This window comes from Paralichthys olivaceus, chromosome 4, assembly GCF_024713975.1.
Source record: "Paralichthys olivaceus isolate ysfri-2021 chromosome 4, ASM2471397v2, whole genome shotgun sequence".
Taxonomy (NCBI): domain Eukaryota; kingdom Metazoa; phylum Chordata; class Actinopteri; order Pleuronectiformes; family Paralichthyidae; genus Paralichthys; species Paralichthys olivaceus.
In genome coordinates this window covers 26,352,329-26,379,507 of record NC_091096.1, presented here as the reverse complement: position 1 = coordinate 26,379,507, position 27,179 = coordinate 26,352,329, and the positions used below count along the sequence as shown (strand labels likewise).

General features: G+C 42.0%; 1 protein-coding gene and 1 long non-coding RNA gene across 3 annotated transcripts in view; one reads left to right on the top strand and one right to left on the bottom strand.

Annotated features, from left to right (window-relative positions):
* The window catches only part of nr6a1a (nuclear receptor subfamily 6, group A, member 1a), an 83,796-nt gene that overhangs the window by 18,193 nt on the left and 38,424 nt on the right, over positions 1-27,179 (top strand). Inside the window, exon 3 of one of the 2 annotated variants that reach the window (XM_020102346.2) lies at positions 22,815-22,838. The exons of the other annotated variant lie outside the window; for it this stretch is intronic. Coding sequence (XP_019957905.1) covers positions 22,815-22,838 — 24 coding nt within the window. The remainder of the gene's footprint in view (positions 1-22,814; positions 22,839-27,179) is intronic. 2 annotated transcript variants of the gene reach the window in all.
* Positions 2,742-15,217, bottom strand: LOC138407350 (uncharacterized). The gene is made up of 2 exons (XR_011240775.1): positions 7,430-15,217; positions 2,742-5,808 (listed from the first exon to the last, which is right to left on the bottom strand). It is a non-coding gene; the product is annotated as an uncharacterized lncRNA (long non-coding RNA).

Sequence of the window (27,179 nt, the reverse complement as noted above, 5' to 3'; positions counted from 1 at the left end):
CAGCACTACATGTTCCAGGCCTTAAGGGGGCAGTAGAACCATAACAGACCTCCATGTGATGTATGCTCCCACGTGCCACCTGGACCCAGTGAACTCAACACCCATATGGAACTACTTGGCTGGAGCCCACCACATGCCTTTCCTTTGTCCTCACATAACTGGGCTAACTTCATGTGCCTCTGTCCAAAAGTCATTCAAGATCACCAGGTTTTCATTTTCTTACGTGCTACACAGCAGAGCAGTCAAACACTTGACGCCGCTTCATATCCCCGTCTTTGTTCTTTTGTGGTGTTCTCCCTCCATTTTAAGTGGATTTCTCTAAGGGCCTGAGGGCTGTGTTTGACTCAAGTGAATGTATAGATAAGCAGATAAAGAATGAAAGGCCAGTCGTAGCCTTTTTTCTTTTACTTGATTTTCCTTTTCCCCTCCCATGGGTGTTCCAGCCTTTTGCACTCCGAACATGGCGTGAGTGCCACTGAGTGTCTGGGAGCTGCCGCTGCTGGCCTCTATGCTTTCTTGTTATTTTAGCCTTTCATAATTCATGTTTAGCCAAGATTTGATTCACCTTCGCTTCTTTCTCGCTCGATGCAACTTGCGTCGGCTTTAGACTTGGGGTCAGCCTGCGGAGTTTTCCAGGTCAGGGAGAAGTGGGTCATGCTGTTCCCAGTGTCAGTGCCTATAACTTCACAGTGTGTGATGACAAAGCCCAACTCCACAGGGATAAACAAGCAGACTTATATGTGGCCCTGATATATGAAGCAAATAACATCTATTTTCCACATACAGCCCTCTTTTGCTATACAGCTTAATTGGAAGCTGCAGCGAACCAATGTAGATAAATCCCTCATTAAAAGTCAGCATTGTGTCACAATATTTAGTTTTGGCTTTAAAAAGCTGCAGACTTTGTTTTATTGAAATGTTAAGATTTCATCATATCATAGAAAATACCAAATAGCAGTTTATTTAAAAAAGATTTAAATGTAAATGTACTCGTGTGTATATAACAAATATAACACATAAACATATATACACACACAAGTGTGTATGTTTGTGTGTTCAAGGATATCATGTAAAATATAGTTAGATATTTGAAAGACAAATGGTCTTTATTTATATAGCGCTTATCTTATCTTGATGACCACTCTAAGCGCTTTACAGTAGTTTTGCCATCCACCCATTCACTCAAGCACTGCCGGCACTGTCCAGGGCAATTTTGGGCTCAGTATCTTGTCCAAAGACATCTTGGCATGCATAGACAGGGATCAAAACTGCTGACCTTCTTGTTTGCGGACGACCCACTCTAACTTCTGAGCCTCAGCCGCCCAATAGACAAGAAGTGACCCAGGCTGTTTCTCATTGTCCCCTCCGACACTTTTCCACTGTAAATAAAACGTTTGGAGTCTGCTCTGGCTGGAAAACATCAATGTGTTTGAAATTTCCCAGCATGTTAACATAACCTTACAGGGCAATTACTGCAAGATTATTTCCATATGTCCAGATCTCCTCCAATTACACACTGAAATGGGGTTATGAGGCTTATTAACTTTCCAAGAATTGTGGGCACAGATTGTTTCACTTTAGAAAAATATATATATTTGTGTGGGTTGATTTGAACTGCTGCTGAGTTTCATGTGTTTCTCAGTTTCACCTTACATTTTAGTTACAGTCCACTTGGGTGACTGTCCTATAATTACAAAGTCGACCCCCACAGCAGCCTGTCTGTCTTTAAAAGTGTCCTTGACAGGGTTCCTCTGGCATTGGAATTTCTGGAATATCAGTTTTTTGTTTTGAGTGGTGCCTTAGTTTGGTAGGTTCAGACCTGGGAATGTGACAATATCAGAGAACAGCAGCTTCATGGAACAAAGCCCACAGACTTTTCCAGCGTGCTTCACACATCTTTTGCAGTGGATTTTCAGAACAAGTGAAGCAGAAAGCTTACAACATTAACAAACATGAACAGAATACCATTTTGAGTCATGCAAGCGGTCACACTTTGTCAGAGAAAATCTGAGAGAAGTCATGGAATGTAACATCTGGGTCATGGTGGGAATTCTGCTGCATAGACAACATGCTGAACCCTGCCTGATTTAGATAAGATTGTCAGATAAATTGTCCAAGCTGCGGTCCAGTCTGTATAACAACAAGGGTTAGTCTTGCTGTAAATGCTCTGTATTGACACGTTGGCCATTTGAATCACAGATCTATCAATAATCTGTGACAGCCCAAATAAATAACTGTATATATATATTTATATATAAAAGAAAGTTTCAGGTGCATCTTATATACTGACTGATTCTGTTTCTCAAAATAAACTTTGATTTTATAAGGTACTTAATAACTAAGGTGTTATATCAGCACCAGTATCGAAAAATGTCCATGTGCTGTGGCTTGAAACGTGGCTGATTGGGTAATTCATCACAGAGAATGCATGTCTGCTCATTGGTCAAACTTACGTTATGTTATTGCTGTGCTGTAATAATGGTGCAGATGTCAATGTGCACTGCCTAGCATAACCGATAGCACAACTTTTATTAGAAATGAAAACAGATGTATTCACTGTGACACACTTCAGGGAACAGTTTGATGTAAAATGTTCATGTGATGTGTAGCAAATAGTTTAAGGCATTCTACATTTTTATGGCCACAGTCAGCTGATATATTCTGACCCGGGTAAATGGCGTGACAAGTCATGATGCGGTGTTAATGGTGCTCCTTGAACAAAAAAAAACGGTGGATTCAACTGAATTACAAATATTTATTTCAATAATCACATTCACATTTACTCACTAGTTTCATTCAGTCATGTACTGTAGGTCTCTTCACACTTTGATTCGTTCACACTTTGAAATAACAGATGGAGATTTTTGCCTCCACCCAAATACAAAATGATCTTTTATTATAATAAAATTTCGCTTTGGCGATGCTCACAAAAGTAAGAAATAACATTTTCATAAAAACAAGTGTGATACTCTGGATAATCCACAGACCTCACTGTGAACATTTTCCATCAGAAGTCCAGTGAAGCAATAAACCTTATAAAATCCATTGCCAGAGTGTTCTTGGATTAGTCCACATCTGGAATGAGATTGTTTCAGCATGCATTAAATTACTTTCATCTCCTTAATATGAGCAGGCAGAGATGTTTATTTCAAAACCAGGATAAACAAGTTTAAAGCTACCTGTGTGTCCAGATACACTGGTAAGTGAGAAGTTTTTCCTTTCTTATATTATGGGTGAACAAATGAATTAAAAAGGAGCACTTGGAACTGTGATAACAATCAGAACTTTAATGATGACATGTTTGTATAGTGGCATCAGAACAATACATATAATATACTTATTTACCTTCATTTCTCACATTACAATAAAATGTTATATCAGGCCTTCTCACAACAGTTGGTGTTGTTGGTCCCCGGGGCTGGTTGCTTACTGAGGTGTTTGAACCGCAGTCTGCATTCATTGATCAGTGAGTTATTCTTATGTAAACCCACCGACAGCAATGAATGTTTATTGCAGCCTTGAGAGTGAACGCCACCTGCGTCACAGCTGATCTGGTACCTAATGAATTGGTTCCCAGAGATTAAAACCTACTGAATGGCACAGGTTAGATATAGTCCATGAACATGAGCGTAACTGAAATGTTTCATGATGTTTCGTGTCCACACAGTTGTGTGTGTTTTGGGATCCCTCAGGGTACATTTAACGGTCGATGGTTTCGTTTAGAGCTCAAACTCACCGACAGCGTTGAATGTTCGCTGTGGGCACCAAGACCTTGCATCTCGACAGATATGTTTGATTGTTGGCTACATAGTACATAACTTAAGCTTTCTAGTTTATTTAAATTCTCCCTCTGCATCTCTTTGTCACTGAAGTTTGACCCACACAAGTATAGAATCACAGAAACACTCCTTTTCAATATATTTAACATGTCTGCTATTCAAATCTAAACATGTTTTTTTGGTAAGCAAGCTGTGATGTCACTTATTGCACTTAATGACTTTGCAATGCTAATCATCACCAAGAAAAGATATAGCTATATGCTGAGTATCAAAATCCTGCATGTGTGTGTGTGTGTGTGTGTTTTGTTTCTCTTGGCCTGTGTTGAGCAACTCCATGTCAAGACGTATTGCCTTCCATGTCGACATGGAGATTCAAATGACGTTGATGAGAAGAAGTGGAAGGGAAGAAAGATGGTGAGACAGTGATGCAAAGGTGTGGCTTTCCTTAAATAGCCTTGCAGACGTGCTGAATGCGATGATCGCTGTCATCATCCTCACCTTCTGCAGAACAACTAACAAAACTCTCATCTGTCTCCGCCGAGGCTGCGCTCCTCTCATCTTCAGCCGGCAGCAAGTAGAAGAACAAAAAGAAAGGGGGGGGGGGTTGAAATGGCAGGAATAAAAGGACAGCAGACGATGTCAGTCTGGCTCATGGAAAGAGGCGAATTGGTGCAAGTGTGATCAGAGAGTGCCGCTGTGCCCCTCAGCTTAAACTAGTGCACTGCAGTGTTCAGCTAGTTAGTGATTACTGTTCCCTTTACCCTGCGCTGAACCTCAGCTTCTGCTCTGGGAGTACGCCTTCCTGTGTTCGCCTCTTTGAGGTTGGAAAATCATGCAGTCATGTTTTATTAATGTGCTCTCTGTCTGTCTGTCTGTCTGTCTGTCTGTCTGTCTGTCTGTCTTCCTCTCCCCTGTCTTTCAGAAGAGATTTAGAACACTGAATTTTTCTTTGTTCTGAATTCTCCCTTCAGATTGAATTTTGGTGTGTTACATTGAAGAGGTACTGGAACCTGTTAGGGAGGGTACTGAATATAGGCCTGCATTCATTGTAGAGAGATTAGTTGCAGTTCTGTGGGAATCTTGGTGTGTCAGGTCAGTAAGACATAAAATTAGAGAACTGGATCTGTAGACTTTCTCTTTTGTCTTTACTGTAGGCTCTTAGAAAGAAGCCACATTCTCCTGCTTGCTACATAATGCATGATCACTTTGGCAAGTGAGAGGCACTGTTCACTTTCTCCTGCATTGACACAGTTTACTGGTCATTATTACCACAAATCAACATCATCATTATAACATTCTACAATATCATCATCATTTTACTCGATGTTGGTGTTCCCATCTGGTGCTTACTACCATCACTCAAAAAATAATTGGCCCTAAAAACTATTTTTTATATCTAATCAAACTGCCTTGATGCCTGTTTGGATTCTTTTCTTTTGTAGGAGTAGATTCTCCCACATTTTTCCAAATTCTCTGTGTTTCTACTCAGACGAGATGGGAAGCAATAGTTTTTTCCGTCCCTCTGGCTCGGGCTTCAGTGGCTTCCCTCCTTGGCGCTTGGACTGTTTGGCTGCATGCCTGAGAAACACAGGGGCTTTTTTCATTCTCAAATATCCCTCCCTCTCCCTCCCCCTGCTTTTTTCATCCAATTTGACTTCCGCTCTCCCTGTACTCGGTAGAACTTATGGGAAATGTGTCTTAACACATGCTGACTTATTCATCAGTTTGAGGAGTGGCCTCACTTCTGCATCAGGGTCCTTGATAATACTGCTGTTGGCATGGTCCCAAGAAAGTTTGCATAACTGAAAAACATGCAAAAGTGTAGTGCGTAAAAATAGCTGGATGAGCATGAGAGCCTGACAGGGCCAGAGTGAAGAGTGCAACAGTGTGACTGAACCAGTGTGAACCCGGCGTCGTCAGCACATTCCAGGGGTTGGACAATGAGAAGCACACAGTGTACTCTCCGTCGGACTGCCTGCATAGCTGGCTGGTTTTTAGCCAGGACTCCGTTCTGCCTGAAACAAGGCCACTGCAACAGAGATACAGAAGTTTAAAAAATGAACTCTAAAATCTGTTAGTTATGTTGAGATAGCCTGGATTGGACAAAGCATTCAACTAGTTTCTTGTGTGTAAAGGTGAACTTTAGGTCAGTGATATGATTTGACATGACCAAAACCATGATCCCCTCATACAGAGTCATCAATGGTGCTCTGATTTTTCCTTTGTCAAGGATTTAGCTCTGAAAAAATTTGAGGACCTAAATGCTGCCTGAAACATAATGACTTGGATCATGTGGGAATCTATTCTCAGACAAGAACCCCAGGGGAATGGAGCTTGTGCACCAGCAACGAGAACTCAGAGTTGCAAATACTGTTTCTCTCTGTAAGAGGGTTTTGACAACTAGATTTGGCTGCTGGTAAAATCTAAAATAAAACCTTAGCCATGAACTAAAAATGTTGAGTCAGGACTGATCCGTGAGTCCCTGGATTTGAAGGTGAATATATCAACCATCTAAAAAACCCAAACCTCCACACCCTGACATTCCTTTAGACAGTTAATTACTATTTATAGTCACGGGCAAACTTTTCTTTATAGGAAAATAGATTTCTATACCCTAGCAGACTTACCTGCCGCTAAACATTCTAAACGTGCTTTATATTTATTCAATTCCTCTGACAATACAAATATTTTGCTCACATAACCATACTCACAGTTAACCTGACACTCCTAGCATAGCTCAGATGCCTCTTCAAGAATACTCAGGCTGGGAGACTGCCAGCATATGCGCTCACACACTTTCCTCATCTCATCATGTCTCTTGACAATTTTTGTTACACAATCAGCTGGTACTGCGAGACCAATTCTAATGGAAGTGCACGGGGTGATTTAATCGCTAAAATCACTTGTGCAGTAAGTGATCCTCTTTTTGGGCAAACTCAATCAAATTCAACAAATATGGCTTAATTGCTGTGCCAGTCATAAAATACGCTGTAAGTCAGATTGGACATTTTAATATCTGCTCGAGTTAAGAAGTTTGTGATGAGATTCAGCATGCGGCTGGGTCGTGCAGTATCATATTTAGCTGTGCTACTGCTGTGTTTGTTGCCACATAATTTAAGTGTGGACTGTGATGTAACAGAACTGATAAAGTCAGCAGAGAGCTAAAATCAGTAAATAAACTAGGTTTAAATTAGGGACCAAAATGGCCCTAACAGTAGCAGTATTATTAGAATTGCTCTTGCTCTATATAAAATGATTTTGATTCATTTTAAAGTACTTTATCATTCATATTATAATTCAGTTAAATTTAAGGGCTGTGAGGGATATGAGGATGCAAATATCTGAGTCAGTTGCTGCGGAATTTCTCCATAGTTTTTCCTGCTAGCACCTTAGCAAAGTGGATAATGCCCGAATGAGCCCATGTGAGAACACAGCAGGAGATTCTCTGGAGGATTGACCACGAGTAAGTGGGCATGTTGATGACATTTCTATCACACCACGGAAGCAAAACTGAAATAAAATTCAACCACAAAGACTTTGGAGAACTTTTGGTGACACAGGCAGGTCAGTGTCGGATGCGCTGCAAAAAAAGGGATAATCTACGCAAGGGAATTGACATGTTATATCTTGCATGCTGCGCCAAACCTCACCTGAATGCATTTTAGATTGTTGTGGTGTTGTGAACGCATCTGGCTGGAGAATCTCCTGCTGAGTTGTTCGTATGTGAAAGGCAAAGTCCAGAGAAAGTCCAGACCCCATTTCGTGGACATTATCTAGATTTAGGATGTCTGAAAACAATCACAGTCAGGTTTAGAACTTACAATATTGGTTTTGATTATGAAATGTATTCTAGTTTCACTTAAAATCCAATCAATCTATCTGGTGTCTAGTGGCAGAGCATGCTAAAAGGAATGAAGTTTAATGCTGAGCACACATCATTTCTCATCCCAAGACCTTCAATTCTAGCATACAAAACCGCTGAACCCTGTCCAGCTTCAAACTATTTATTTATCAAAGATTTTACAATTTGGTAAGCCATATTGTTTTTCTTTGGTGCTTGGTTTGCATTTGATTATTAACTATTGAAGAAGCCATACTGGCTGTACCTGAGTACAGGCAGCTGTGTCCAGGCTGGCCCTGCTCCAACATAAGGACTCCTTCAGACGGAATGCCAAGCCTTTTCAGAAACACCCTGCCTCCACGTGCCATGGATTATCCTGCCAAGGCTCCAGGGGTTTCATTTGCAGCCTTAACTGTGGTTGAGCCAGCACCCATCAACGCTGCCAGCTCCTCTCTCTGCATTAGGCTCTGACTCACTTGATAGTGACATACTGTTTTCTCTAACAAACAGCCCTCACCACTTATGACTTACCTTTTCCCTCTGTTTTCTCCTCAGATCCTCTTTTTAGCAGCTATTGTGCTCATCTTTTTCAGTGCTGATGGACGAGCCTGTCTTTCTGCCCTGTTTTCCCTCTATCTCTGTATTTTCTCTCTGTTGTGCACCTTTGAACCTGCGTTGATGCAGCTGATCACATCACGTCAGTCTGGCTCTATTTGATTTATCCACTACTGCAGCATGCCTGAGAGAACTGCACTGTATGTCACACTCCTCCCTCTTCTTGGAAGCTTTGTCGGCTCATTTCAGTCAAGAGCCCTGAGACTGATGAATATGTATCCTGGGCTCTTTTCGCAGCAGTTTTGAGGATCTCTAACAAAGCGGGATGAGAGAGCCCTTTGTGGCTGTCTTCTGGATTTAACCGTGACATTTCTCTGTAGCCTGCTGCCACTTTTTATCTTCAACAAACTTTATCCCTAGGTCAGACTCGCAGCCCCATTTCAACGCTGGCATTGTCAAAGCTCACACGCAGAATCCTTGCTCCAACTATCATATTTCAATATTCTGAAACTCAGTCGGTTTGAATCTCTGGGCCTTGATTGAGTCATTAAAGCACAGCAGAAATGTAAAACAAAAACTCAACTAAATCTATCCTCAAGGAAACTCAAACAGAATGTCATACAATGCTCACTTGTAGCACATAATCCGCATTTTAAATCTGTCAAGTCAACGTGGTGCTGTGGTGGGAACGTCGCTGCGCACGTGGATCAGCATTTCCCTCGCCTACCCGGTGCTTAAACTCACTGCACCCTGGACTGCAGTAATAAATGGCATGGAGCAGGGGACTGGGACGTCATAATGATCATCATCACCATCATCCTCTTAAAATACCCTCTGTCTCCTGCACCCTGCACCCAACCCACAAACCAAGCCTCAAACTGAGAGATTTAGAAATGGCACAGAGAAGGGAAGCAGTGAAAATCACAGACTGCAATTCTGATTTCACATTTCTGTTATCAGTGGGTGCCAGCAGGGTGAGCCAGCATGGGAATGACCTGGATACTGATCAACCTTTTCTTCCCAGATGCTAGCTGTGCCACCTGACGGCCAGACAGTGATTTAGTCTATCTAAATGGTGTTGATTATGTGTTTAGCAAAAGTAACCGTGCAGAAATATAAGCTATAGGAGCTGGTTCATAGGAGGCAAAGCACCTCATTTCGCTTACAAAATTGAGTTGCACCGTGAAAAATACACCTTCAGCCACTACCAATGCAACAGCATACACACAGAGCACATAGCCCCTAAGCCCTTTGCATTGTTAGCAACTTGCTACATCTAGTAGACTAAACATGGTCAATAATTGTATTTCCATATTTTGGCGATGGTTACATCCCACACAGCCACCTTACCCAGTTATTTTTTTTTGCATGACAAACATTACAAAGCGCCCGTTCCCATCACAGTAGGGAAGCGTGCCGCTGCGTTGCACCAGTGGGGACACTGTGTTCTTAATGCGCTGTACAATGCTTTGTGCTCTGTTGACCTGATCAGCTCCTCCTAAGCCAAAGTTAAGCTCATCTTTATGTCCGAGTGTATCTATAAAAGACAAGCGACCAGTGCTCAAATATTATATGTTTTTTAGAGATGCATAAACGCCTGGTTGTCAGTGATAGACGAACAATGCGGTAAAAGTCTAGAATGTGGAAGTTGAACATTGCAGTGTTTTGAATTGGCTGATCCTCTGCATAACTGTCTGACGACTGTGCAGCAGAGTTGTTGAGGCCAGTGCTTTGGAGAGTTGCTCAGAGACTTAACCCCTCTTCCCCCCACCTTCCTCTTCTCTAGCAGAGGAAAATCTCTGCTGAATTCATGTCTCCTTTCAGATTTCTAAGAGGCGTTAAACCTTTCTGGATTAAAGAAGGTAATCTGACAGGCAGAAGATTGTATTAGCCGGAGTGTTGGCAGAGCTTTTAATTTCTCCTCTCTTTTCATTTCCCCCTCTCAGCCTGCCTCTCCTGCTGACCTGCTAGATGGTATTATTGTGTTTTTCTTTTGAAATACAGCAAAAACATCCACATCTTCTCCACTATTCACTCTCTCCTCTCTTTCTCACGTGCTCTGTATCCCACTCTTTCCATATCTCTCCTCTGCCACTCTCTTCCACCTCTCTCTCTGGCTCAGCTGTGACAGCATACTTGATGAACCCATGATTTATCATTTGCTAATCCGTGCTGATTATGGAGCTTTCCACATGGCCCTTATCTGTTGCTGAGCCTGCTTTTCACTCCATAGCTGCCAATTATCTTTCAGGCAGCCTGCAAACAGACCTGTCTCTGTCAGCCAGCTGCCGAACTAAAGTATACATGCAGGCGCACCAATGATAGGCTGCCTGGGCCATGTATTTTTGGTTCAAGTACTTGTTGAAATTTCAGATGAGAGATGAAATTCAGAATTGCGTATTGAAAAAGTTCTGCTCTTTCACCAAATGCTCCCATTCAGAGTCCTGTGCAGAGGGTAGGAACATGTTGAGAGGTTATACACAGGAAAAAAAAAAATCTGTCCATGGTGGCCACATAACTGCTTGACACACTGGATCCAGTCATGGCATTACTTCACTTGCAGAGAGAAAAGGTTAAGCGACCAGGTAATATTAAAACCACATCCAATTCCGTGTGGTGAAAAATGATGCTGACAAATTTTAAAGCTGTTCATCTGAATATTTGTCCTGGACACACTCCTGATGCTAATGTATAGTTACATACTGCTTTTGGCTAAACATTAGGCGCACAGGATGCTCTTTAACAAGACTTCACTTATTTGACCTGACATCCTGAAGCTTGGATATTAGTATGTTAGCATCAAGGTCAACATTCTGCTAGCCTGCCAAATCTACCACCCACATAGTTAAGACGGAGAGCTGTGATGGCGATGCCTCACAGTGACTCATCCAACACTTCCCGTAGCCAGGCAGCAGGACGGTCAAGGTTGGCCTATGACAGCATGAGGTTAGGGGGAGCCAGGCCTGGCCCGCGGGGAGGGTATGCAGATCATGGCCTGCTCAGCTGATGTGGCGTCCAATTGTCAGCATAATGGGAAGTGACGTGCACATCAGAGCAATGTGGGTCAGAGCGCCAGACGACCAGCCCGCGGCCTGTATATGCTCCGCCTGTCTAATCTGCTGTAGTCTAACCAGATGAGACTCTCTAATCGACCCTGATATTCAGTGAACACACATTACCATCTTTACTCACGCTCAGGAACGCAAACACACACATGGAATGGAGGGAGTTCTCCACCTGAAAATAAGAGATTCAAATGTAGTGGGTGTAAGTGGAAAGAATGCAGTTCTCATTGAATCATGATTTAATTGTGAAGGCGTATGGCGAGCCATGTCAATAGGGACAAGCAAAGTGCTCCTCCTCCTGCTCTTTGAGTACAACTTTGCTTAAAGTCCCAGCAAATATCGGGCTGAGCAAACTGCTATGCTTATTTCTTTTTTTGTTTGGAAAGCAAAATAAACCCTGATTTTACACTTCCATTTATCTCCTCATCTCTGCTCCTCTTCCTTTGATGCATAAACAAGTATATTAATAATATTTTCCACACCCTCATGGGTTTTGAAATATTTATGCAAAAAGCTAAATATAAATGCCGTGGTCTGTGGTTTCCCCGCAGTGCAACATGGACTGAGCTGTGCTTTTTCACCGGGTGAAAATGGGTCGGATAGAAGCAGTACTTAATCGGATTCCCATGACACGGTCAGGGGCTGGCGTTTAGAGGGAGGAAGGGGAAGGGGACGGGAAGGGAAGGGAAGGGAAGGGGAAGGTTGTGGAGGGTGCAGTTAAGTAGTAGTTGGAGGGAAAAAGTTTTGCGAGTGTTTGCTTAGCACCTGTGTACAGACTTAACAACTCCATCGTAGCCAGAGGGATGTGACACACGGGGGCCTTGAAGTGTTTTGACATTTTCTGCTCAAACAGGTTTTTTACGGCAGGGGGAAGAGGCCCGGAGGAGTTCAGCCTGTGCGAATCTGCCTCTGTCTCATCAAAGGCAGTAATTTCCTGTTCATTTCAGGCCACCATCCCCCAACCTAGAACTCTTGTCTGCTAATCCCACCCCTACAAACTGCCCCCACTCTCCTGTCCTCCCTCCAAACCCCACCCCGGGCCCCCCTGCTGGTGTCCTGCCTGCCTGTGCTTCAGCTTGCTACACTCCAGGGCTTGGGACTGGGAGGCTATATGCTTTGTGTCAGCAGGCTTGCGGCTGAGCGCTAACAAATCCTCATTGTCCCACGCGGGAGTGGTGACAGAGGGGGAGGGGGCATCGCTGTCTGGTTTCTATTCAAATCCAGGTACACACACAGGCCTGCGAGGGAGCAAGGGGTGCAGAGGGACTTGGACTTATAGAGCTTCAAGCCTAAGACCAAAGTCCAACCAGACCTTTAGAGCAGGGTCTCAGCAACTGATCAGATATTAGCTGATGAGCAAGTGATACTGGACTTCACAAAACTGTTGTTTCCCGAAACAAGTGTTATCATTCTGTCAAGGACTTTGACTACCTGTAATCAATTGGCAAAGTTTGTTCCATTTTTGTAAGAACAGAGTGTTTCTTTTCCTCTCGTGTGGAGTCAAAACACTGCAGTAGCAGCTGTATGTAAGCTAAAGTGCATATTTGAGCGGCCTGTGTTACAGTGACAGTCTCATGGAATGACTCTGATGACTGGAGTTATGGATTGTATGACTCTAGTTGCCATTCGTTGCTGGTGACGAGGGCTGAGATGTGTATCTAGGTTACAAGACTCTACATGTACAGGCATTTCAGAGAATGACTGGTAGTCTGCTTTTAGTCCAAGAGCCTCAGACATGGAATACATGTACAAACTGCTTTTTTTTTTTTTATTTATTTTTTTTTAATTAATGTCTTCCAGACCACAACCTGAACATTTTTTAAAAATCTGAATTAGTAACAAAGTGAAGACAGGTGCTGATGTGTGAGCTTCGAAGAGGAGCCCTTTCTTGTAATCGCCAGCACTCTTGACATCAGTCCAGACTTATTTATGTTGTTTGTTCGTCCTGTTAAGCCTTTATGCTGTCTGTGAATTTGTTTTTCTGAAGGGGACTACTATAGCAGCAGCAGCAGCAGCAGCCATCTGTGATAAGGGGCAGTGTTTTTCTCGGTTGGTGCTACTCCCTCACGCACTCAGCTTTTTGTGGTGGATTAAGAGCTTTGGACAAGAGCAGACCAGGGCAAAAAAATACAGGGACAGCCAGCATTTCCTGTCAATAAATACATTCCAAACCCAGCGACCCCCACGCAAGCCGGCGGGGAAAACCAACAAAAAAGGGAATAGAAAAAAAATCTACCTCAAAATTACAGTCTGTCCCAGTCTTCCTCTTTGTCGCTGTCTATATTTAACTTCCTCCTATAGCTGTACTTGTTCTGCCGTATTTAGCTACAAAATCCTTTACGTCAGCTTTTTTTGATTTTTGATTGAGACTACTGCCATTTAAAGACTTTATCTGCAAACTGAAAGATTTTCACAAGTGATGCAGCAATATTTAGCTCATTTAACTGTGCCTTAACTCCCTTATTTTTGCAAACCAAAGCAAAGAGGGCTTCTCAAAGAGGGTGATGTGCAAGGTGAGCACTTTGAGAGGTGGTCACGAAGTGAAGCATGGTCACCCCTAACCCTGACCGCAACTCTAACCCTCACCCTAACGCTAAAGGCGGGCTGCCCCCTCCCCTCGTGGTGCGGAGCAGCAGCTGGCTGACCTGTCCCTCCACTGCTGCCTCTAATGGCTGACCTGCCCTGTCTGGACGGCCCTGCTCGCTTTTGTCTACTGTCTGGCTCAGTTCCTCCCGGTTAAACATCGCTACTGGCTACCGCAGTCTGCATTTCCTCAGAGCAAGCTTTAGAAAAAGAAACACACACACTTTCCACACTTGGCTCACTTTGTCCAGAGTGCACAATATCTCTGTCTCTCTTGCACATACATCCATTTCAAAACTCTCCCACACACAGAGCCTCTGTCTGGTTTCACACACACACACACACACACACACACACACACACACACACACACACACACACACACACACAGACACACATTTCATTCTAGACAAAACTGTACCAAGCACAAACATTCACACACAACGTGAACAAATAAAACTGTTCTTTGTACCTGCTATAACAGGAAACAAGTCTTCTTTTTTACAATTCAGCATTTGTGACAAAAAGGTTTTTTCAATAAAATCATGAATGGATTTTCAGTTTGTTTGAATGAGCCATGCAGCGGTTTTAAACAAAATAAGAACAAGTGGAAAAGTGCTTAAGGCAAGTGAAGTTTTAATCAGTGAAGGACGAGCAGTTCAAATACTTACCTACGGTGTGGCCAAAACTTCGGCAGTGGTGACTACGGTGGTGGGGGAAAAAAAAAAAAAGAAAGAGCAAAAAGCTTCCATATTCATGGATAAACCTCATGCAGACGGGCTGAAAAGTTGCTGTTGAAATGGATTGAACGGGTTCCTCTCCCTGTATCTCTCCCAGACCAACACTCACTGGCAGATACACACTCCTGACACATAGTCTTTCAGTCTGATCTCCCTGCCTCTAGTGGGAACCCAGCCAGTAGTTTGCAAATACAAGTGCCTTACAAATCTCTCTCTTTCTCTTTCTCTCCCTTACCCTCCCTCCCTCCTCCTCACTCTCTTTCCATGGTTCTACATAGATAAACAAGCACATGCATTCCCCCACACACATGCAGACACACACACACACACGCACACACACACATGCACAGAGCTTGGCTACGACACAAGTTATTGAACTGCTCCACATTTCTTCCATGCACTATATATGAGGCAGTTGATGGACAGCAACACACAGTCATGTGTAGAGCAAGGTTTGCTTTGATTGGCTGATGGTCTGCGAGAAGGGGGGTAGGGGGTGCTGTGATTGGTCTGAGCTCAGACCATTGAAAGTAGAAGGCTTTTCTATTGAATGGCTGCGGTTCTGGGTGGAGTTTGGGTGACATTGCTCCGAAGAAAACAACATCCTGAGAGTTAAGTCCCTTCACTGGATTTTTTTTTACTGCGGTTGCTGGACAGTACCGAGTAATCGTGTCACTCTTGTGACATTAGCGTGAACACAATAAACAAATAGCAACAAAAACAGTAAATGGCCCCATTTGCTAAATCAAATCCAGCACAGTGAACGTTTTTCAATATTTAAATTTTAATATATATCATCAGAATTATTTTTTATTTATTTTCTCAACTCACCGCTGACTTATGCTGCTTTCAGACATGCAATGGTCTCCGCAGATCCTCCGTATTATCTCCATGTGTGCACGCAAATGTCAAAGTGAGACACTCTGCAGTTTATACGGACTTTATCCGTCTGACTTCCGTAGAAATCCAGGAGAAGTCGATGTGTGAATTCACTGCAAGTGAGTGGGGGGGGGTTGATGACGCTTCTAGCGTGCGACAGAATGGAAAACAAAAAGAAAATAAATCATCATAAACATAGAAGACACAGACGAAGATGTCAAGAGAGTTTGTGGTGATAAGAGCTAATGACGGTATCGGGGTGCTGTAAACTAAATCATGTGAACTACTCAGTGGAGTTAATACATCACTTCCTGCTTTGCCTGCCTCACCCCGCTGCTCCACCCCTCACTTGAATAATGAGGAGGATTTGTTGCTGTTGTGATTGCATCTGTGCGCAAAACCTCCCGCTGTGTTGTGCATGTGTGAAAGGCAAACTATGGGTGAACTCTGTCACTAATTCTCCGGATGTTACCTGGAGGTCATGTCTGAAAATGGCGAAAAGTGTTAGCATGACCCTACCAAAGCGGGGTCAAAAGTATGTTGTGCTGCTTTAAAGGTATGAAATGAATGTACAAATGTTATGTTGTAGTGTCCTCACAGTTCTAGTAAGACACATGTGTTTACATTCGTGAGTGATGATGGCATAGCTCTGCCTGGAGCTCTGCCAAGTGCTTTCATTCACACCTGATTAGATCACTCTGACCTGGATAACATGCAGCGCTCCACGCTTGGCAACACGCTGCCACACAGGCCTTTTTCCGGCCTTAACAGAACACTGCTGCACCACCCATTTGCCCTCCAGATGGGATTAGATGATATTAAAGCAGATGCCTCGGTGGATGTCAGGACAGCAGAGTTGCTCCACCTGTGCTTCAATTGGCATCGAACAAACTCGCATGTTGTTCACTCGACTGAATGACATCCTCATGTCATCTGTGATGAAATTAATCATTCTAAATGGTTAAAGTCATCCTCAAGCTGACTTAATACAGTTTCTCTTGGTATGTGCTGTTGGAATGCTCAAATTTCTGTCTAATTGTTCTGTATTTCAAAGATATGAGGGGCTGCCTTTTAGTTTGTCCCCCAATGGCTTGTAGAGCTACTTCCATATTTATAAAAGTAACAATGTCAAATTACATACTCCTTTATGGAATACAAGTTATACTGCTGGAGTTTTCTGATGAAAGCCACAATTTCACAGCTGTTTTTATTTTTTATAGATGTGGCTCAGATTACATCTCCTCTCTTAACACCTAACACTATGTCTTCCCATGAGCATGTTGTTCTGTATCGAACATGGCATCTTGGTAAGGGATTAGCTAATTATCAGAGTGGGCCCTTCTCTAAAACTCTTTGTTGTGCTAATGTGCTCTCTGTGATAGCATCTCCATCCATAACCTTCTTCATGTGTGCGGATAACCTGGAGGGGGTGGAGTGGTGTATGTAGGGCACTGGGAGTTGGGTAGTGGGGGCGTCGGAGGTGGTGATGTTGCAGCATGTCCTGCAGCTGTGCCTACGACGACAAGCCTGTCCTCAGCCTGCCCTCCACCAGACTAAACACAGCACACTGACAACTTTACCTGAAGGGCTTCCTGCCTCCCTTCCTATTTGCAGTTTCACTTGCCTTGTGACTTTGGCAAAGATGTGGTTCTCTTTTTAGATTTCAGCATTGCAAGCTGTAGTTGAAGTAATGGCGCCTCCCTGTTATGGTTTGGTAGGTTTGCTGCTTGTCGATGTGCACTGGCCTGACTGAATGCACTGAACCAGGTTTCTGTGCCCATAGCAGTTCTGAGGGAGTCATGCTTGATCTTTCTGGGCCATATGTAAACTAGGTCACTGTGCTGTGCTGTCAGAAGTGTCTCTGTTTTCTGTGTGTGGGTGTGTGTGTGTGTGTGTGTGTGCGTGTGCGTAAAAAAACTGTAATATAGGGCTTTTACATAAGGATGGAATAGGTTCCACAGATATGCAGTGTTGCTGTTGCAGAGATTCTCTCAAACTGCAGTCCCCCCCCACCCCCACCTCAGCGATGCCACACTCTGAGAGAGCTAGTTAGAAAGAAAGAGGGGGAGAGAGAGAGAGAGAGAAATGAAATTCTCATCCTTGGTTCAGATCCTTAAGAACGCTTGGGAAGGCAGGATCTTATTATCACAGCAAATTTGCAATGTGCAGAGTGGAGGAGATTAGATGCGTCTTGCCTTTGAAGTGTATTTTCCAACCATTGTGTGATGGCAAATTCCATCAAGTGTTGGAGCGAGCCATGATAAGAGGCACGGGTTATGAATGCTGCTGCATTAAAAGCCGTCATTTGAGCAGTAAGATGAAACACTCACAAACTCCTGCTAAATGAAAAATATTTCCCCTCATTTCAGAACTGTCATTCACAACTGTGTTGTGGAAATCCACAGATATTAAAATAATAAAGTGCATTGGATGGCTTGGGTAAATATATCTAAATATGTGGAATATGGATTATATTTTATGTAAATTAGGCCTTTTGAATGGGAACTCCCTCTAATTGTTCAGGCTTTAATCGTATTTGTTTTTCCAATCAGCATCATTTAATTTAGCTCTGTTCTAATAATAATATCATCATCAGGTTTAATTCATCTGAAGCAAAGTGTTGGTTTCTAATGGTTGTATTGATATAGCAGGATTTTTTTTAGAGAACATAAGAAGGGCTTGGATATCCGGGGCAGACTCGGAGATGCTGCTGACTTTGATCAGGCTGTCTTGCTGTGTCCTCCTCAGCTATTTGACCTTCGCTTTGAGTGCAGTGGCTTCTCAGGGGTTTGGTGTCAGAACGAGGCTGACGGGTAAATGTGAGGGGGAGCATTTTTGTCACTAAAGTGACCCCAGCACTCCCAGTCCCCCCCTTTCATGGTTCCTCAGAAGCTGGAGAACTGCAGGGTGGGAGCACATCCCAGGGGACTCACCCAAGGACTGACATCCCCAGCCTGGGGCCTCAGCTCCTGTTGCAGTTTTAGACCAAACATAAACAGTGCAGAGCTGCCGGAGGTGTCTCAACATGCTGGGACACATACTGCCTCTACAGCTGGTCCACTCTGTCCTATTCCTCTTTGACATCAAAGAACATACTGTGGCAGTCTCAATGTTCTGTGCCAAAAGTGCTGAATAAATCATTTTTTAAATAATCCAGATTGTAATTTCCCTTCTGTTTTAAGTTTTATGCTTACTGTAGGGGTGCTTTAGCTCTGTCTTACATCTAGTGGCTTAAGCCTGTGGTAGGTTAACAGTTTAAAAAAAGCTAAAAAGACTGTTCTACAGACTATTCTATCTCTACTGTTACCAAACCGATAACACACAAAAGCTGCTGTCAGACACCCACTGAACTTCAGAAATCCTCCAGACATTCTCTGGTGGGGCCGTATGTGTAAACAACAATGTTGGAGCTACAGCCCCTGGTCTTTCTGCTGACTTTCTCTGGCTAACCCCCTAAAGTCTGCAGAAAAAACGTGAGGAGCTGATGTGAGAACACAGCAGGAGATCCTCCACAGGATTCACCTGTTATGTACAGGCCTTTTGTGGGTGGACAAGAATGACAAGTACTTTTGAAAAAATCTACTGCTTTTACAGACGTGTAAATACTTAGAAACCAGTCGGACAGACCATGGTTTTGTCTTTGTTGCACCCAGTTTCAGTATATTTTGTGGTAGTTTTACTTTACTTAAGAACGTAAATTTAGTCTGTTCAATCCTGTAATGGTTATCCACTGACTATATTCAAATTATAACAACTTGGTTGTTGTGGTGCACTATAGCCCTACGCTTTTTATTATGTCCATCTCTTGTAAGCTTCCCTGCTTGCCCAATAACTTTGCAATTATGACAATTCCATGTTTCTTTGCAATATGCAAATAATTGCTATATATGTGCAGAATATACAGGCAAAACAGTTATTGTTCCACACTGACAAGTATCTATTAACAGTCATCAGTACAATAGCAGTTATATAATTACATTGCTGAAACACTTAGTTGTCAAATGTGCTCATGTTTATCAAAAGAATACCAATACAAAAAACATCATACTTATATACTATAAAGATAAAATCATTACTAACTATACACAGTTCATGATTAACAGACATATTGTGTTGTAGATCTACTTTTTTTAATACATTTCTGCCAACAGTCTCCACTCGATAATCTAGAACTTCAACAACAATCAAAAACTCAAACCTCTCACTTGTTCAAAGCCTTAATTAACTAGAAGCTCCTTTTGCAGCAGTTATAGTTTCCATTCTTCTTTATACATCTAGGTTTGTGCAGTTTATCCCAGTCTTCCATCCGCCATTTTTCTGTAGTTCTTACCATACTGTGGTGATATTGTTTTGTTAAGTTGTAAAAAAATGCCAGCGTTCATATCTGAGACATTTTGGCTTCATTTTTGGGTAGGGGGAGGAATTTAAGACACGTTGTCCATCTTTATTCCCGGTCCATGGGATTCTGTCATCGTTTCCTCAGTTCTGACCCCTGTGCCTCCTACTGCTACTATTGAATTGGTTTTGGGGAAACCTTTCCACAGAGCTTGGTTGGGTAATTTTAGACTACAGTGTCTAAATGGAAATTCTGAGAAACAACATATTTCGCCTCTAAACTCCCAACCTTTCCCTTCCCCTTTCCTCTTCCTTTTACTTCATCTTTCTCCAGACGTTCATGTCCGACCCGTTCAAGGATAGCTTACAGTTCTCAGAAGATAATGTTGAAGTGATGCTTTTAGTTTTTCCTCAGTCAGGTGGTGTAAATTCAGTGGGTATACCATTAAAAGCTTCATGAATTGTGTTATTTTTGATGCCTTAATGTCTCCAGGCTGACAGCTGGTTCCTCCCAGGTGTTTCCATCTCCATATGGAAGCATTGCTCCATCCTTCTGTTTCCTTGTTGAAATAGAACTATAGCAGCGCTGTGCACATATTCACAAGGGCCCCCCACAGAATAATTCATTTGATGCTTTGATAAGCGATAATGGACCCAGTAAGGTATAATTCATACGCCCCAGATTTCTTTAGAGAGTCTATGGCTTCCACAAAGTGTCCCACTACCTCCCTGAGTACCACTCTCTTTCAAGACTCTCTCATCTGGTTGAAGAGGGGCCCATTTATTATTCAAATCCCTCCATAATTCATACATTGCCCGCCAATACATCCTCTATCGCTCATTCCTCATCTAGTGCAAATTAGCATGAAACCCAGTATCTTTAGTCTGAAAATAGAACAGAGAGTAAGCAAACAGAAAGAGATAGCTCAGTCCAACGGAGATGGTTAGGTACGTTTTCCTACGCTGCTCCCTGTGATGTGATGTTGTGTGACATATTGAGTCTAATTTGTAGCCTAAAGAACCAAACAGCTGTGGCCTATTTTGTTTAGCTGTTGTTCGGGTGATGTCACTATTTCTGCCTCGTAAGACTGCCTCGCTCTCGGCACTCGGTGTGAGGATGTCAGGAGCATTTCAACACAAGCTGCTGATGAGGAGAACAGGGGCTGTGTGGACTTACGATTAATCTAATAAGTCATCTGAGGCTGTTATGTGCAGTTTTTCAAGACATCTATTAACCAGTGTTAAAAATTCACACATGCACTGTTGGTATATCTGATGTGACTCTATTTTCATAAAGAATGAATACATTTCAAGCTTAAGTTTTGGGGGGTTGGTTAGCACAACATTGTCTTGTTATAGAAGAATTACTATTTACGTTGTATTGTCTCATGGTTTTGTTTCACTAGGAGATATTAAAACCACAATTACTACCATTTTAAAATACGTATGAAAAATGTTATCTTCTGTGGATTTTACAAAATAACAGAAACTATGTTTCTGGAGAAAGATGCTGCTGATACATTTTGAGATGGTTTTAGTCCCTGAAATGTAATTCAATGAAGATTTTCACATTACATGGAGAATACAAATCTCCAAATCCATTCAACTGGACATTAATGGACTTAACCTAACTAGCTCCCTATTACATTCTATTAAAATCTATGTGAAACGAGTAGCTCATGGACCAGAGATTTCACTGTGGGCGAGTGGGTGTATTGATTATTATAGTTTCTATCCTGCCCCATGTGCACCTAGATACCGCCCCTCGCCTAAACCAACGATTATTTTAGCAGGTGAGAACACGTCTGAGATGGATCATCTCCGGTTTAGTGCTCTATGTGTGAAAGGGCAACTTTGGATGTCTAGACAAAGGCACTTTGGTCAGGATGCTAGAAAGCTGGTGGTTTTGGTTAACATGTCTGAAGTCATTGTCAACGCTGTGGAGTAAAGTCAGTAGGTGGAGATTTTGCAACATCAGATATTTTGGTGGAAAACAAACACGCTGCCTTTGAACACTTCAGTGAAATATTCTTTTTTTATACTAGTGGCAGCATCTATTTTAATCCCGCCTGTTTAAATGGGCTGTTTGCTTCGCCTGTGTTAATGCTCTGGAGCTACTTCAGAATTATTCCTTGTGACTAGTGAGTCCTCCTTTAACAGTTCCACAATATACTCAGTCAGTTTTTTATCATTTGCATGGATGTTGTGTGCAGAGCATTTTAGAAACAGTCTATAATGCAGAGGGAAATTAGAAGACTTTGTATTCATCCTACCTTGGTTATCTAAAATTACATTTTTATAGCCAGTGTTTTTTATAAAATGAAACTGAATTAGCTTTATTACTGTTCACATGTATCAGTTCATCCATAAGTTTGAATGATTTACTGAACTGCTGTCATTGTTTTACATGGCATGTCGACACAATCTTTAGAGCCAAGTTCACAATTTTTCTAAATAAAAGCTGTTATTCAGCTTGACATAAAGCATCGTAGTGACAAAATGAACAATATGCTTTACTTTGAAGACAAATTAAAATACAGGAGATCAGTACTGTGCTACACCACTGAATCTCATTGTCAGTCCGACATGGTGACATAAAAATGATCAAATTATTGAAATGATCTGGTGGTGATTTTGACCCTCAGTTAGACTGTCAGTGATCACATTATATTTGAAATGTTTTGCCATTCATTTTTTAATTTAAAATATGACTGGCCTTAACACAGAGTAGAGACATATTATTTCAAACATTTAGGAAAAAGTCTCTATATTCTTCATTAGTATTTAGCTACTGTAAACTAATAGAGAAACAATAAAATATACAAGAACTGCATTGTTGTGAAATCACCTTGGCTGTGATTTGTCTGCACCATGTAGCAGTGTACTGAGTTCACTATATGCCTCTGTCAGGCTGAGTGTCCCAGTGTAGGACATAGACTACCAGTGAATAAATCTAGAACCTGTGTCCTCAAATCAGCCAACATTCCACCACGATTGATCATGTATATTGATTAGGTTTTGTTCTCTATTTTCACAGATGCAATCAATGAAAGTAATCTAGGTAAGTGGAATAATCTGATATTATGTACCCCTGCTACTACATTGATAATATTTGCTGTTACTGGCACCTTGTCAGATTACTGAGATTTACCTAGCTATGTTTTCTCAAGTAAATCATCTTGTTCTTATTTTTCATTCTATTAGATTTTCTTCTGTTAGTACCCTTTGCAGGCACCCTGAATAGTTTTTGTTTATGAAAGTTGTGTTGTTCTGTTCCACCCTTTGGCATCACTATCTGCCTGGTGACACAGTCACCAGATCATGTTCCTTCTCCTGCATTAGCTCTGTTGGTCTTCCTGACACTTTGTGACATTAGGGTTCAGACAGCTGACTCAGCCACCTGCTCCATGGAGCTGTCATGCTTGTTGCCAGGCTTATTTTCCTACCAAGACATGTATTATTATACTCTATGCAGACCTCTGTCACTTTCTGTTATTTATGACTTCTGTAATTTTCTTAGTTCTTAAAGACTTGATGTTAGTATCTGAATGTATTGTACTTTTTAAATACATATCTCACATTATTTTGCTCCAGAAAGTCACGTACATCCTCAAATTTGTTTAGTAATGGATAAGTGGGTCTCAGTTTTAGACAGATGCAGGTCTCTAACAAAACAATGAAAACAAAACTAAGGAAACACAAATAAATACTTTAATATCCAGCATCTAATAGAAGAGAAAGATCTGCAGTAAACTCCAGGTCAGATCCCAGGCACAAACAAGTACCCAGACAGGAAGGTATGTGCCTGTACTGATTAAAATGTATGATTAACATAGTTGGAAAAAGACGGTGAGCAACAACATGGAAGCTTGTCACATTCCTGCTTTCCACCTACTGCAGGGAGGAATATTCACGGGCCAACCTGCCTCATTGCTGTTTCCTCATAATTCTGTTTGCGTTAATCCTCTTGAAGTGCAAGGTAAATGGGTTTAACTGCATAAGTTCAACCAAATGAAAACATGCTTTGTTTTCACTGTCCTAGCTTTAATTACAATAGGATTGAAGACAATTCAAAGATATTGGCAGCTCATACCAATATGGACATAATGTGTAGTACATTTGAATAAACTGGTGTTATGATATGGAGCAAGCAGAGTTGAGGGGACAGGAGCGTTTAGGGGAGCAGGAAAATTAAATGTCTCTATTCAAATCTTAAGAAGGTCTAGTTCAGCCTTGTCTAATCTGATATTTCACAAGCAAAGAAGAGTTAGCATTTGGATTGGAAGAAGTGGCACTGCACAAATACCAGGGATGTCAGCAGAACATATATATTTACGATTTCAAAATCTGCATCACTGAGCAGTAATATATCTCACGAAACAGACATTGCCTTGTGATGGTTATTTCAGCATTTATAATGGTAGAATTGAGCTGCAACAACCAATAGTAAGGTCATTAACAAGCCAATTGAACGACAATTATTCTAATTCTAATTGTTTAGGGGATTTTTCAAGCCAAAATGTCAAAAAAAGAGTGGTTTCATTGCTGTCCATGTGAGTGTGATGCTTTTCCTGGTCTTATGTCACAGTAATCGATCCATCCATTATCTAGACCAGTGGGTCACAGCTGGCATTAGGTGACATTCGGTGAGTGGAGGGATACATCCTGGACAGGTCACACACAGAGACAAAAAAAATATTCACACTATGGGCAATTAAGAGTCTCCAATTAACATTACCTGCATGTGTTAGGATTGTGGCAGGAAGCCCGTGTACAGGAGAAGAGTAAGAACCCAGAACCAGCTTGCTGTGAGGCAACATCACTAACCACTGGACCACTGTACCATAAATTCCATAATTTGGGGTTAGAATTAAAAACGAATATTTAGCATTTTGCGAGGGTTTATGGTAGTGGTTGGTAGCCCAAATGGTAAATAACATTGTTGTTGTTTTTACTCAGCTTCTTGCCTCATCCTTGAAGAGAACTTTGGTTATTTATTCCAACATAACCACTCTTAAACTGCTTTCAGACATGCACTGAACTCCAGATAATCTCAAGACAATTTTCTATGTGAGAAGGATAATGACACAGACAAAAACATTTGCTGGCCCACTTAATCTGGATGTGGTAGATAGTTTCTTCTGAAATGGGACATTTCTGCTCTGATGCTCACCCAGTATATTTCTGTAATTCTGAAAAGCATATCATAGCAATTTTAGGAAACACTATTAACAGTCATTGGAGTTACATGCAGCCAAAGAACCAAATCGTATAAGACAGAGTTTGGACCTTTAAAATGCATGTAAACACCTTAGTCCGAATTACATCGGTAAAAAAAAGGACGATAACAGACATCTCAAAATCGGAAAAGAACACCCAGATAAGTCGTTCATTGTCGGCATTCTAACGCCATGTATACTCAGCCATCGTGTCTAAATCGAATTTTGCATTCTGCACATGCTCGAGAATTTCCGCCTGGGTTTTCACCCGGAAGTGGAAGGAGATGGCTCTGGTAATAAATAGTAGTGTTGTTGCCGGAAAAGGTCAAACGACACCATGGCTTTGACGAAATCAACAACTCACTTCCGGACATATAGGTCAACCGGAAGTGGACCTACAACCACTTGCTGGAAGGGCTACAGCGCCACATAGCGTGTGGAGTCAGCCATGCACCGGCCATTTATTCGATTCTCTGAACGGCATATATGCTCATACAAGTGACAGCGGTCCGTTCAGGGACAAAATCGGTATATGGCTTAATCGTATCAAGCTATCCCATGTGTACGTACTGAGTGAGAGTCTACTGTATGTGGACTTTTCCCGGAGTTCCTCCAGCCAAAGGTTGTCTGAATGACCTATGTGAGAACACAGCAGGAAATCTTCTGAGGGATTCACTTGAGGTTTGCAGCAGGATTAATACCTTACATCCTGTCTCTGCTCCAAAGAGTTATTTGTGAATGCTTCTGAGCAGAGAATCACCTGCGTTGTTCATATATGAAAGGCAAATTCATGAGGGACCCCTTTCACCAGACATTGTCCTGAGTTCATGTCTAAAAGAAGAATTCATTTTTTGACCCAGTGCAGCAATCACCATCTTTATTTTGGACCCCTGGCTTTTATTGACGTTTTCTGTTGTTGTGAAGGGCATTTTACTAGCTGTCTGATTTTTTTTAATAGATTATGTAATTAAAGGGAGACTATGTCACTTTTACTCGTCAGCAGCCACTGTGACCAAAGAATAATGGCACATTGAATTTCCATTAACTTTTGACAGTGTAACAGCAGCACAAGTCAGGGAACTGACTCAGTAATTTGTTATGCAGCAATATAAAGCAATATATCTAATGTTTGACACATAAGAACAACAACAAAAAACCGCCAGCCTATTACATCTTTGTCTCAAAACCTAAACCAGTGCTGCTGGCCTCTCCTGGTGTCTCTGCCTCTCTGATTAGAGGTCTCCTCAGGGCGTAATGACAGAATTGTGTTCCTGTCAGTTCCTGCTGCTCACAGTGGGCTAATAGTCATGTTAGCCCACGCAGCATGTCATTAGCTCTCCACCCGTAGCCCAATGAGGGGCAGGTCTGTCATTTCAAGGCCAAATCACAGGGCAGGCAGGCCGGAGATCACAGTAACACCGGTGCTCTGAAGCTCCAGTGTTTCCGCCCACCCTTTCTTGCCACACTTAATATGCACCAACTTACACATACTGTATTAACACAAAATAATTACTCTGACACAGGCAAGAGGAAACAAATGGAAGGTGTAGAGAGGGACTTTGAGGGGTTGTTGAGGCTCAGATCATTGCATCAAAATCATAAGTCGAAACATGCTGCTCATTTCTGACTGCGATTGGATACTTCATGGTTATCACTCAGTTGATTAGCAGGCTTGCGGAGTATCTATCAGAGCTCAGGCTAATCTGCTTTGATTATTAGCCTCTAAGCCTTCCTTCCATGCTGGGCTTGTCGACTACACAGTAATGAGAAATTACACTGTCCTCATATTTTTATTAATCTATCTGCGCTTACTTGTCAGACTGATAATGTTTCAGCTCACCCCCTCAAGAATGTATTTGCAGTGCTCCTCTAGCCTCACACATGCAAACATTCCTTCAGACATCTGGATGACAGAATCCTAATCAATTATTACAGAGTACATACATGCAATCCTCTCAAATCAGTTCACAGCTCTCTAACATTCATTTGAACTAGCTTATAAGGGTCTGCAGTCAAAAGTAACTATGTTACGCTAACCTAATCTTTCTGTTCCCGATTTCAAAGCCCCAAAACTATTAGACAGTATTCACAGATAATCAATGCAGACACAGCGACAACAGCTACAAATGGAAATCTCACCTCCAACCAAGTTCGATTAGTTTCACATGTTCAGTTTTTCACCC